This window comes from Anolis carolinensis, chromosome 1, assembly GCF_035594765.1.
Source record: "Anolis carolinensis isolate JA03-04 chromosome 1, rAnoCar3.1.pri, whole genome shotgun sequence".
Classification (NCBI taxonomy): Eukaryota; Metazoa; Chordata; class Lepidosauria; order Squamata; family Dactyloidae; genus Anolis; species Anolis carolinensis.
Genome location: NC_085841.1, coordinates 124,328,035 through 124,342,409, shown reverse-complemented (window position 1 = coordinate 124,342,409; position 14,375 = coordinate 124,328,035). Strand labels below are relative to the sequence as shown.

The 14,375-nt window shown below is 38.0% G+C and overlaps 1 protein-coding gene across 2 annotated transcripts in view; it reads right to left on the bottom strand.

The window, feature by feature from the left end:
• Positions 1–707: 707 nt before the first annotated feature.
• Positions 708–14,375, bottom strand: part of col9a1 (collagen type IX alpha 1 chain) — a 121,876-nt gene continuing 108,208 nt past the window's right edge. For both annotated transcript variants that reach the window (XM_062982121.1, XM_062982125.1), the window contains 2 exons: positions 6,927–7,004; positions 708–1,675 (listed from right to left, as the gene is read on the bottom strand). In XM_062982121.1, the coding sequence (XP_062838191.1) occupies positions 1,491–1,675; positions 6,927–7,004 (263 nt within the window). In that variant the 3' untranslated portion in view covers positions 708–1,490. The remainder of the gene's footprint in view (positions 1,676–6,926; positions 7,005–14,375) is intronic.

The following is a 14,375-nucleotide window of genomic DNA, read 5'->3' as shown; positions in this document are numbered from 1 at the left end:
CTATAGTAGTTGCCAATATGACTCTATTGTATTCTTAGGCCAAAGGTCTTTCGTTTCAATAGTGCAAAATCTGGGGTAATATTGCAGGAGTAGTGGTCTGGGTGTTGGACTACAACTCTGTGAACCAGGTTCAGTTCTCTGATCAGTCATGGAAACCCAGTGGGTGACCTTGGGCACGTCACTCCATCAGCCTCAGAGGAAAACAAAGGCAAAACCCTCTCTGAACAAATCTTGCCAAGGAACTGTATAACAAGTTCACCATAGGAGTGCTATAAATCGGAAATTATTTGAAGGCACACAACAACATAAAATAGGAGTTGTCGTTTTGGTCTTTCCCTCACTGTCTCAAATTTAAAAAGAATCCAAATTTTGAGGAAGGGTTAGAGATCTGCTAGAAGGAGTAAGGCCAGTTACTCGAAAAACTACATTTTCCAGAACTACAGGGCCTAGACTAAGAGCAACATAGAGCAGGGAAAGAGGTGATGTTGAAGATAAGGCCACTTTTATTTTTGCCTTGCCAGTGTGACAAATCAAAGCATATATATGTGTGTGTAAAATAATTTTACAGACAAATTCATACAATGCACTTTTGTTTCATTAAGAACTAAAAAATCTAACCAAAAATCAAATTGAATCTTTCAAGAAAGGAAGTCTAGTACACTCCTTGCTTTTGTTTTTATTTACCAACAGACCAAAAAAGCAAAGGGTTAAAAAATGTTATTTATTTCAATTTTTATACAACCAGAGACATGATGCAAGATCTTTAAAAATAAATAAACTCCTCTATAAATCTTAGATGTTTCCAAAGATTGAAATTCCCTTACCAGTGGCTTTTTGACTTCTTTGTTTGATTTTAGGCAGATGAGCACAAGGTAGAGCTGATGAAGCTAGCACATTAAACAGAATTCACTTCATGGTGGAACAGAAACCCACTCAGGTATAAAGTTTATTTTACGTCTTATATTACCAGGTGTTCCTACATTCACTCAGGCTTCTCATCCTGTTTTTATGTAGCAGCTGTTTCTATATGTTTTAAATCACACTGACAAGAGAGAACAGCTAACTTTTAGCATCTAAGCTGAAAAAAGACAAATACAATTTATTTTACAAATGATGTTAAACAACATAACCGAATGATGTAATTCTCTTGGAGGCTGTGTTACAGTACAATATGAAGAGGGGAAAGTTTAGGGTTAGTCTTTTTGGAATGAGTCATTTTTTAAAAAAATAGGCAGCTGCCTTTCACCACAATAAGAAAAGGCCATCTGGTATTATTTTATAAGCACCATTAAAGAAGATAAATCTGATTGTCACATCTTGTTTGTTCAAACTGGAGAATGAGACAACCAGTGTGTTTTAAGTCTGTCAAGTCTTTGATAGGATTCTCTGTGTTGTTACTGAAGGCATCTCCTCTGCTCATTTCTCTCTGTTGCCAGATGTGTGTGCAGACAATAGGTTGTTTCCAGTAACTTCCTAACTGTTGGCATGTCTTACGGGCCTTTCATGTTCTTGCCCTCTCTCAGTCCGGCTTGCATGGTGCAGGCCGCTGGCTCACAATAACCGGTGGGACCTGGGGGGCCAGGGGGACCTGGAACGCCAGGTAGACCAGCTGTCCCAGGGGGGCCCCGGTCACCATCCCGTCCATCCGTGCCATAGCTGGGCTTCCCCGGTTCTCCTGCAGAGACAGACAGGACACAGAGCACGTAAGTATTCAGCAAAGGCATCTATCATATATATTCATGCTTAAGTTGACCACATGTATAGGTTGAGGGCAGATTTTGGAACCAAAATTATGGATTTTGATAGGACCCGTGGATAAGTCGAAGGGGAAAGCACCAATGCCGCTCAAGGGGAGGGCCAGCTGACTTGACTGCCATAATATCGCCACCCAGGTCTTGAAAGAGATCAGAAGACACCGCGAAGAGACTAGAGTAAATCAGAGCTTCTTTTAGATTCTCCTAGAACAGACTAAGCTTTTGCCTTTGTCACCCAGGGAAGGGCATGGTTCCTTTAAAAAAAAAGTTAAGAACTAATACTCACATTAACCTATAGATAAGTTGACCCAAAGTTTTTGGGTTGATTTTTCAGCTAAAATTTCTAAACCTATGCATTACTACATAGGGAATATTCATTATTCTTCAGAGCTGAAGTAAGATGAACCTACACAATAAAAAGCTGATCCTATGAACTCAGTATTTTTGAGGGTCATGTTTTCCCTTCTCTGCGTAAATGAATGAACAATTCAACAGAAAGGAGGAAACCATGAAAATGAACAAAATCTGGTTACCAGTATTAAAAAAAAACCACCAGAATCAAGACAGTAAATAATGAACTCCAGATAACGAACAATCACGTTAACACCTCCCAAACACTTAGCACCTTCCAAACAGAGGATGCCTCCAGGCAACAAAGATCAGGCTACTTCTAGATACCCTCACTGATGGACTTTTCAAACTTCATGGCTATTCAAATACTAATTCAAGCTAACTAATTACAACATTCACACTTGCTTTAAACAGATACAGGTTCTTTCTTCCACTCTGGACATTCCACAGGTATATATACACTCCACTTGCCTCACTGCCAACAGAACCTCTGAGGATGCTTGCCAAAGATGCAGGCAAAATGTTAGGAGATAATCCTGCTGGAACACAGCCATATAGCCCAAAAAACGCACAGCAACTCAGTGATTCTGACCATGAAAGCCTTTGACAATAAAGTTGACATGAATATAGGAAGCTGCCTCAATCTAGGTCAAACCACTGGTCCATTGCATTCAGAACTGACCTAGTGCAAAATATTACAAAAACCATTCACTTCCATAGCTGACCTGGATATAAGAGATATGTAACTAGAAGCCCAAGAGAAGGGGCACCAATGCTCTCTCTTGCATATTGGTTTTGACAACAAACAATTAGGACTGGAATATCCCTAGTTGTTTATGCTTTAAATGATGCATATCTACTATTGCAGTGACTCTGTTGGTTACTTTTTGCTTTGATTGAAAGCACATCTTCCTCTAAGTCCTTGAGCAAAATGGTTCCCTAGCTCAGCCAATGTTGCAGACTGAATTGGAAACTGATGCAAGTCACATACTGTGCTATAAATGTATGAGCCTTTCCTACATAAAGATGCTTTTTAAGGTAGGAAACTGCCTCAACTCAACTGGTTCAGCACTGCCTATTCTGAATTATATAAAACTGAAGAAAGGGTGACAGATTGAAAATGGATATCCAAGAAATACAGATATCTATAACAAATACCAAATAACAAAACAACAAGTTGTCAACTGTTTCCACCTGGAAACCAATGTCCTCACTGCTGGAGAACATGTGGCTCAAGAATAGGTCTCCTCAGCCACCTGCGGACCCACCCCCAAGACCCCACAACAGGAGGACCATCATCCTCGGCCTATGAGGGATCGCCTAAGTAAGTAAATAAGTAAGTGTTATACAGTACTTAAACATATGAGTCAATTTAATAAAGAAATGAGTCGCTAAACAAAGATATATAATGGTACAATACCCAATAATGCAGTTTTTGTATTCAATCCTACATGTAGTATTTTGAAAATAAGTCCTGTTGGTACTACACGTACGAGTGAATACAAAAACTCTGATCATATGAGTAATCTCTGTTAGAAAAAAACTGCATTATTGGATATTGTACCATTATATAACTTTGTTTAGCTACTCATTTCTTGATTAAATTCACTCATATGTTTAAGTACTGTATAAAACTATTGTGTATAACAGTTGAACCCACAATTTTAGACACTAAAATTAATATTTAGAACAGATGAGTAACAGCCAGGGTTTGGAGAACTGCAATGGCTCCCCAGTGGGATCTTGTAAGGAAGGCAGCAGTCCCCACACTCTTCTCCTGATTTTTATTTATTTCTGTTTAAAAATGGAAATATAAATGGAAATAAAAAAAGGTATCCAGAATCTCATTTGGCAGTTTCATGCATAACCTAGAGTTAAGCACTTATGACTATTATGTGTTCACGGTTCCTATGTACAATCTATTTTAGTGTTATATAGGCACTATGAAATTCCTCTCCAGTCTCTTGTTACAGCAGCAGCCACTCCGAGCAACTGGAATCTCTTCTCCTGTTGACTGAGAATCAGTCGCCTGAAGGAGTCATCCAACACCTTGCACAACTCTCCTCTAGTGTATTTTTGTGAAGAACAAATAAATTTGTGGATAGGGCACTTAGGACCTCAAGACCAGCATGTGACCCAAGGATCAAACTCTGTATCACAGTGTTGTCGAAGGCTTTCATGGCCGGGATCACAGGGTTGTTGTATGTCTTTCGTGCTGTGTGGCCATGTTCCAGAAGTATTCTCTCCTGATGTTTTGCCCACATCTATGGCAGGCATCCTCAGAGGTTGTGAGGTATGGATAAACTAAGGCCAAGAACAAGCCATGAGAGTCAAGACAAAGATCCACCCAGAGGAAAGGTGTTCTTACCATACATCAAGGGAACCACTGACCGCATAGGCAAACTGATGAAGAAGCACAACCTACAAACTATCTACAGACCCACAAAGAAAATCCAACAAATGCTATGGTCAGCGAAGGACAAGAGGGATCCTCTCTCCTCTGCAGGAGTCTACCATGCCATGCAGCTGTGGACAAGTATACATAGGGACCACCAAACGCAGCACCCAAACAAGAGTCAGAGAACATGAAAGGCACTGCAGACTAATTCAACCAGAGAAATCAGCCATAGCAGAGCACTTGATGAACCAGCCTGGACACAGTATATTATTTGAGAACACAGAAATGCTGGACCATTCCGACAACTATCATGTCAGACTACACAGAGAGGCCATTGAGATCCACAAGCATGTGGACAACTTCAACAGAAAGGAAGAAACCATGAAAATGAACAAAATCTGGCTACCAGTATTAAAAAAACTCTAAAATCAAAACAGTAGATGGGAACCAACACTCTGAGGGCAAAGGACAGCTAATGACTCAACAAAGGATGCCCCCAGGCAAGAGACAAAACCTTTCCAATGCTAATTAGGGTGATTAACTGAAACATTAATGCTGGCTTCCCAGTGGCAAAGGACTCTTGCCATACCCTGGACTCTACACAGATATATATTCTTTCCTTTCCTTACTTAGTTTATCCATACCTCACAACCTCTGAGGATGCCTGCCATCCTCAGAGGAGAGAATACTTCTGGAACATGGCCACACAGCCCGAAAGACATACAACAACCCTCTGTATCACAGCTTTGAAAGTTTCAGACCAACTTTAAATATGGCAAATTATGTGTATCACATGCAACCACTAGAGGGCACTTGTGCTGCATTTATAAGACAAGACTGCAGTATCACAAATATTTACAGTAGCAATAAATGTCTATGCTATTGTGTTTTGTATTTGTGTCTTTCATTTTGTTGATTGATTTTGTATTGTATTTGACTGTATTTTAACATGTTGGAAGCTGCTTTGTGTCCCTTTGTGGGAGAAGAGCGGGATATAAATAAAGGTTTATCATTATTAGTATTATTGACACAAAGACATAGTATGACACAGCAAACGAGATCTATATGCTGGATTTCATATTACAAAATCAAGTCGAACACTTCCCAAGTGTTTAGGACTGTGCGATGTATTTCCGGATGATGCACACAGATCCCAGTAGGGTGGCCCTTTGCAGTTGACAGATCACAATTTTGTTAATGTGTATTGTTTCCAAATGCCGGCTAAGATCTTTTGGCATGGCACCCAGTGCGCCAATCACCACCAGGACCACCTGTACTGCTCAAGGAAAGGAGAAAGTCTTATGAGAGGGAATTCACCATATGTTATTATTGCAACTGTTGAAGAAAGTGAGAAACAACATTGTAACCACTAAGCTCTGTGCCTGAATAAACTTGTTATTGTTCTTTCAACATCCATGCCTCTGTCACATATATTCTAAACTAAGTTACGCTACCATCTAAAGTGAAGAAGAAGAAAGGAAAAAAAGTAAAAAGTCTCCTCCCTGAGTCTTTGGTGGTTGTGCATTGCTGAAATAGGAGGCACCTCCTTGTCAATTGGGGCCGCCACGTTACAAATTGGTGGCAGCAGGTGGATATAAAGATTCCCCCTGCCTGAAAGAATTTTAGTCGTTCTTAGTCCTTTACAAATTGGTGGCAGTCGTTATAAATTCTTCGCAGCCCTCAATGACTAGGAGCTGCATGCTGCTGCTGCCCCAGGCATTTATGCTTGTCCATACAAACTTCTTGTACCTGGATCCTGTCAAAAGATCCTGTGTTTTCCTGGGTTGATAACATTTTACTCCCACCTTGGCTCTATTCATAATATGCAGTGAGTCGGCATTACTGTCTCTGAGATTCCTCTATTTTTGCCATGCCAGCCGAGACACAGATAATGGGGACTCTCAGAGACACATTCTCCTTCAATCATGGAAGAGATTGGTTAGGCCCTGCAGGGAGCTCCTCAGCATCAATGTATGGAAAGGAGACCCTGTTTGGGTCTTGACCATTCTTATGCATTTTCTTGTATGGATTCTGGACTCGCAAGTTGACTTCTTGTTAATAAGTAGATCTTCCCTGCCCTTACATTTTTGAAGATACAGAGGGAGAGTAAAGAAAAATATGGATAAACTCATGGAGCCACTAGTCAGATCTGCAAACAGAGCAAACAGGCTTAAAATGAAGGCACCGCTTCAATTCACAAGGCTCACAGACTGAAGCTTTACAAAAGAAAAAAGAAGGAACTAGAGGAAAAACACGTTCAAAAATCAGCAAAACTTGACATTTTCTATTTGTGAAACATTCAGTTTCTAGTAGCCACCTACATTTCCAGGATTGTTGTTACATGTAAGTCGTTTTACTTTCATTTTTCCAGGCACAACTGTAAATGGACTTGTTAGAGACTCTCTTATGTCTACAGCATTTACCTGGGAGTCCTGTTGTTCCAGGCAAGCCTTTGGGTCCTCGACCTGGGAGTCCTCTCTCCCCCTTTTCACCTATGTCACCTAAAACAGTTCAAGAGAACATTATTTTGTTATTACTTAAAATACACACACACACACACACACACACAATGCCTTTTATTCAATCTAGGATTTTGGGGCTGAGTACAACCAACTGCTTGACTTCCGGTGTGGGAATATGGCGATGAGACGGATCCTCTGAAGCTCTGCTAGAGGATCAGCATTCCCGTTGGTTGGGTAGAGCGGACGCTCCCTCTCCCCTGGCGGACTGAAGCGGGGAGACTGCGCAACCCACGGGGAACCCGATGGCCCATAAAGGAACCCCTCCATCAAGGGGGGGATCCTAAAAGGGTCCGGGACAACCCCCACAGGGTACGGCGAACCTCGGGAGGAGGCGAACCGACTGCCGGACAGGCAGACGGAACACTCATCGCCACCACATCACCACAAGAAGAGAAATTAAAAAAAGGAAGAGGTATAAAAGCAAGAAAGAAAGAAGGTCGCTTCGGTAGGAGGGTAAGAGTACTTCATTCACTCATACTACTATCAATTGAACTAATTGAATAATATAGAACTCAGACAGAGAGAGACAACAGGGGACCTAATGACCTGGAAAAATAAAATAAAATAAAAGGAATACAACACTTGCTTGCCAAAGAACCCAGGCGCAAGAGAACTGATGTAACATATAATTAGAGCAAAATCTGTTTTAATAGAATTGTACTAAAGTTGCATTGGATTCTTAAGACTGAAGATGGCGACTATAAAGGACTGACCTTGGAAACGCTGGCGAGATTAAGACAATAGTGAATCGGCAGGATCGAACAGAGGGAGAGGCGTGAACGAGCTCCAGAGGAGGAGAGACCTTGGAGGGGGAGAGGAAGAACTCTCGCGAGAGAGGGCACTGACGCGCCAACACGCAGCCAAGGGGGAAAAAAAAAAACCAAACAGAGAGGAGAAGAGGAAGGGGGGGAAAGCAACGTGAGAGGACACAGGAAGAAAAAAGAAGAAGGAAGGCAGCACGCGAGAAGAGAAGGGAAGCCGGAAACATCCCCATATAGGTGAGCTCCGGAAATTGGAGGGTAAAACAAAAAATAAGAGAAAAAGTAAAGACAAAAGAAGGAAGAAGTGAAACTGTAAACAGTACATAAAAACTGCAAAAAGTTCATTCATTCTGCAAACCTGGAACAGAATGTCCCTTAGCTCTGCTGCTAGAACTCGAGTAGATTGCAGCATATTATAATCTCTTCAACTGTTCACCAGCATTTATTGTTTAAGTAAATAGTTTATAAAGCAGAATCTGTGAGACTTCATACAGAGGTATACTATATTATATAGATATACGGGGGGAAAATAAAAATAAAACCCCGTATCCGGGGAAATACCACAACGTCATAATATACCAAATATCAAATATTAGTCACCTTACACTGTTTCCTTACGCCTTAGATACGCGCAGACCTTAGTGGAACTAAAATAACGCTAAGAGTACACACTGTGGATATTATAAGGAAAATGGCTTATGAATTAAGAAGCGAGAAGGAAATAAAGGACCTGAGGGTCACGCAGAAAAGAGAATCATTCTCGGAAGAATCGCAAGTTAAAGAGATGACTGAGATGATTCTCAAAGAACTTCATAGGATGCAAGAGAAGCAAGATGCCTACCAAAAACTGGCTCAAGAGCAGATGTTAGACTTTAAGAAAGAAATCAAAAATGAATTGAAAGGAATGAAACAAGAAATAGGAAGTATAAGTCAAGAACTAAAAGAATTAAAAAGCGATAAAGTAGAACTCAGAAAATCACACGAAAAACTGCAAAGAGAAGTACAAATATTAGAAGGAAAAACTAATAAAATCGAAACAAAACAAGAACTGATGGAAATGAAAGAAATGGAATACCAACTGAGACTATGAAACATCTACGAAGAATCAAGAGAAAATATAAGAAGTGTGGTAGTAGAGATTATGGCCAACCTTACCCAATGCCCAATAGAGGAGATAGAAAACAGAATAGACAGAGTTTACAGAATCAACACAAACTACGCAAAAAGAAACAAGACACCACGAGATGTAATAGTGAACTTCACAAAGAAAATCTATAAAGATGAAATATTGAAACTGAATAATGAAAATTACGTCAAATTTAAAGAGAAAAAGGTGGTAATACTGAGAGAATTCCCCCTGGACACCATAAATAGAAGAAGAAAATACTTCTTCCTAGTAGAGGAATTGAAAAGACATAATATATTAGGCTCTGCGCATGCCTGGGTAAGAGGAAGCAGCTCTGTTCCTGACTCTCCGGAGATACAAATGAAATAAAGTCCAGAGCCGGAGATAAGTATTAATTTAGCAGTCAGCTAATGGATAATTATTTGTGGGAGACCCCTGCAGACAACAAACTTTCTCTACAGTAAAATAATTGGGGGAAAGAGACTTTATTAAGTAAGATAAGCAAGACTCAAACCGGGAAGACGGCCAAAAATGGCGTCCAAACGGGAACTACAAAATATTCAACAAATGATTACAGAGCTGTCGGAAACCTTGAATCCAAAAGTTGACATGCTGCTGAAACAAATGAAGACCATACAACAAGATAATAAATTAATTAAAAAAAAACTTAAACAGACTGAGAAAAGAACGCACCAAAACCAGAACGAAATTGCAGCTTTAAGATATAAAGTGGCTGAGCTATCAGATAGACAAAGAAGAAAAAACTTGAGACTGTCCGGTTTCCCAGAAGAAATTTCTGCAGAGAATTTACAAGTGGAAATAATATTATGGCTTCAAGGTTTAAACATGGAAATAGTGCAAACTCAAATTGAAAGAGTTCACAGAACCTTTCACCATGCAAAAAGGGGAGGCGTAAGAGATATCATAATGGCCTTCACCACAGAAAGTAAACGAGATGAAGTGTTTAAACTCCTTAAAGCAAACAGAGACTTAACATATAAAGGGAAAAAAATAATTCCAAAACACGACCTGTCTCCGGAATCTCTGAAGATAAAAGCTCTTTTAAAAACGTATGCAGACAGACTGACTGCTCACGGGATAAAGTTTTCCTGGGTGTTACCAATGGCTATTCTGGTTTACAAAGACAAGGAAAAATATACTGCAAGAACACCAGAACAAGCTCACTCAATGCTGGATAAATTGGGCCTTCCGCTGACATCAGAAACAAAAGACTCTACAGAGAAAAAAGGAGAAGAAAGTGAGTCAGAGGAAGGTGACGAAGATGAAGATTAGTGGATTAACAAGACCATTAAAATGAACAAGGACTACAACATCATAATAAGTAGGGACTCTACCTTAGAATCTCTTTGGAAGATGGATGCAGGATTGAATGGACATTATGTTTAAGCTTATGTACAACAAAACTAATATGTATGGCGGGTAGAGGGTTGAAAGCAGGCATATAATGGGCAAAAACAGTGAAGTAACTGTATGGCCTGGGATAGTAATAACAAAGAATGAATAGGAGAGGGAACAGGGGGCGCAGTGCCGCAAGAAATCTCAAATGAAAGGAAAGATTCATTTCCTTAAAATAACATTTGAGAAGGGGGGAGGGGTAACCACAGTAATAAGGGAAGGGAACATTGCAGATGAGGAGCCACAAATATACATAGATAATGGGTGACAAGTTAAAAATGTGTTTTTTAAATACAAACGGGTTGGCTTCAGACCTCAAGCGGTCAAGAATAATACAACTAGCAAAGAAATCGTATTGCAATGTGCTTTGTTTACAGGAAACCCACAAACATCAGAAAGATAACAAACAATTAATAAATATTCCAGGTTGGAGCGTGATAGCTGAAGCGAGAGGTACGAATAAAGCTAGAGGGGTAGCGATTATAATGAAAAACTCATTGAAACTGGAAATATTAGAAACAATAATAGATAAGGAAGGGAGGTACATAGTACTAATATGCAAAATAAATGGCAAGAAATATACAATAGGAAATGTATATGGCCCAAATAAAGGACAAAAGAAATATTTTAGAAAGTGGTTTAGGAAAGTACAGGAAATTTATCAGGGGGAGCTAATAATTGGAGGGGATTTTAATATGGACCTTAGAAAAAACAAAGACCTTGTAAAAAAATGGAAAATGGAGGACATATTTGAAGCAAATCTCATAAAACAAAAGCCAACATACTTCTCACAAAGTCATAAATCTTTTTCGTGGATAGATTATATATTAATAAAAAATACTAATAGGTCTAGAATTTTAAATATGGAAACACAACCGATCTGGATTTCAGATCATGCACCTATTATAGTGGAGTTAAGGATAGAGGAGCCTGATGAAACGGAGGCAATAAAAACTTGGAGATATAAACATTTTATAATTAAGACAGAAAAACTTAAGAATGAACTATCAGAAGAAATAAAAAATTACTTCAAAGAGAATAGGGGTTCAGCAAGTACAGAAACAGTCTGGGACACAGCAAAAGCAGTAATTAGGGGTTACTGTATAGCAAAAGAAGTGGCAGTAAAGAAACAGCAAGATAGAGAAAGGAAAAGGGTGTTTAGAGAAATAGAGGAAACACAAAAATTACTACAAAATAAATACCAAGTGCAGGTGAAAGTAAAGTTGGAAAATTTAAAGAAACAGTTAGAAGAAATTGATAATTTGGATTTATGGAAAAAAGATATATTTATTAAAAATAATTTCCAAAGACAAAATACGAATACAACGAAAAAACTGGCTAACTATTTGAAGAACATGAAAGAGAAAGGAAGAGTCATTCAGTTAAAAAATAAATATAATAAAAAAGTAAACTCGACCAAGGAAATAAGGGAGGAATTTGTAGACTTCTATCAGGAATTGTATAAAAAACAAATACATGGAGAATTTGATGAAAAAATACAGAAAATAATAGATAGAGAAGACAATAGGAAACTAGGAACAGAAATATCGTATCAAGAAATAGAACAGGTTATCGACACACTGAAAAATAGAAAATCTCCGGGAGGGGATGGATACACTGCAGAATTTTACAAAGAAATGAAAGAAATAATAATTCCAGAATTGAAGATTCTATTTAATAACATAATGAAGGGAGGGAAAATCCCTGACACATGGAGAGAATCAGAGATAATAACAGTAAGAAAAAGTGGGAAAGATCCAGAAGATCCCAATTCATACAGACCCATTAGCCTCCTAAATCAGGATTATAAAATATTCACGAAAATATTAGTAAATAGAATAGAAGAGATTATATCCAAAATAGTAAAGGAAGATCAATATGGTTTTATAAAAGGCAGGAATATTGCGCACCTATAAGAAATGTATTAAACATCCTTAATCATAACAAAAAAAGAAAGTTTGCACTATTAAAGTTAGACATTTATAAAGCCTTTGATTCACTAAACCACAAATATCTGTTACAACTAATGGGTAATTATGGATTTGACATTTCATTTATTAAAATAGTAAAAGAGTTATATAGTAATTCAAGAGCAAGAATAAGAGTAAATGAAGGCTTAACAAAATATTTCAAAACAGAAAGAGGTGTAAAACAAGGTTGTCCTCTGTCTCCGCTCCTATTTGCATTAGCAATGGAACCTCTAGCAGATAGAATAAGAAACAACGGCAGGATAAAGGGATATCAAATTAGGAACGAAGAGGTGAAGATAAATCTTTATGCGGACGATATTTTACTAATAATGGAAAACCCAGCAGAAGCTATTCATGAAATACAAATAATATTAAAAGATTTTGAAAGGTATTCAGGATTGAAAGTGAATATGAGCAAATCAGAAATGATGATATACAATATGGGGAAAAAGGAGCAGAAGGAGCTGCAGACAAAAATGGGAGACATAAAAATAATAAGAAATAAAATAAAATATTTAGGGATAACCATTACAAAAGAAATAACTAAGTTAAAAGCAGCCAATTATGGGGCAATATGGAAAAAAATCCAGGAAAAATTAAAAGCCTGGGGAGATAAACAATTAAGTATCCCACGAAAAATATTAGCACTAAAAATGTGCATAATACCCAAATTACTTTACCTGTTCCAAACCCTATCAATAAAAATAGACTATAGACAAATAAAAGAATGGGATAATACCTTGAGAGAATGGATATATGGAAAAAAGAGAAACAGAATAATGAAAAAGATTCAATATACCCCAAGAAGATTACTTGGATGGGGATTTCCAAACCTACAAAACTATTATGAGGCCTTTCAACTAAGATCTTTACTAGAAATAAGTTTAAAGGGAGAAGATAAATGGATAAAAGTAGAGAACGAAATAAATGAAGGGCGGGGAAAATATGGGCTATATACTAGAGATATTAAAGAAATAAAAGAAAAACTAACAGGTCCAAGAAAGATTGAGTTTGAATGTTGGCAAAAATGGCAAAAACTATGGGCAAATAAAATTTCTGGAAAGACCCCAATTAAGAGCATGGGACTCCCTGAAAGGTTGGTAAATACCTTAGAAGAAAAAGGATTAAGGAGGGTAAAAGATATGTGGAAACAAGATGGAGGGATAATTAACTGGCTAGACCTTTTGGAAAAAGGGGGGAAAGAATATTGGTTAAAATTAAGAGGGATCTGGGAAAAAGTAAAAAAAGAGGGTGCACAGCCCACTGAAGAACTGAAGGTAGATAAATTGCTAAATGCAAGAGAAAAAACAAGTAAAGGAACAGTGGCAAAAATATACAATTTAATGGTAGAAGATAAGGAATTTATGATCCGAGCAATACGTAACAAATGGAATGGGGTTAAAATATTAAGCACACAAGAAGTAGACGAAATAATTAGGAACATAAATAAAATAAAAACAGAAAAATATAATGAATTAGAAAAAAAGATGGTATTAAGATGGTATAGAACTCCGGAACAACTGTCTTATATGATAAAAGGGAAGAATTCAAAGTGCTGGCATTGTAATAAAGAAAAGGGCACTTATTCACATATGTGGTGGGAGTGTTCTGAATTAAAAAAATTTTGGCTAATGATACAAGGGAAAATCCAGGACTTATTACAGATAACAATACAAATTAATAATGATTTGTTACTTTGGGGAGTGCTGGATCATCCAAGTATAAAAACTGAGTGCCAAGAGTTATTGAAAGTAACAATAAGAGCAGCACATGCTGTGATTGCTAGAGGATGGAGAGACAAATCGAAATGGACGTTAAATAATTGGAATGATTATTTGTATGATCAAGTGTTGTTAGATATTACAGGAATTATGACTAACCAAGTAACAAGAATGAATAAACAAAAGGACATTACAAACAGATGGAAAGACTACTTCAACTGGGTGAAAAATGGAGGAGCCAACGATTACATTAAAGAAAAAATACAAAGACTTTACCTGTGGCTGGATCTGCAAGATTAATATAAACATACTGTGGTTGAGGAGGGAGGGTCTGGGTGGTAGGGAGGGAAAAAATA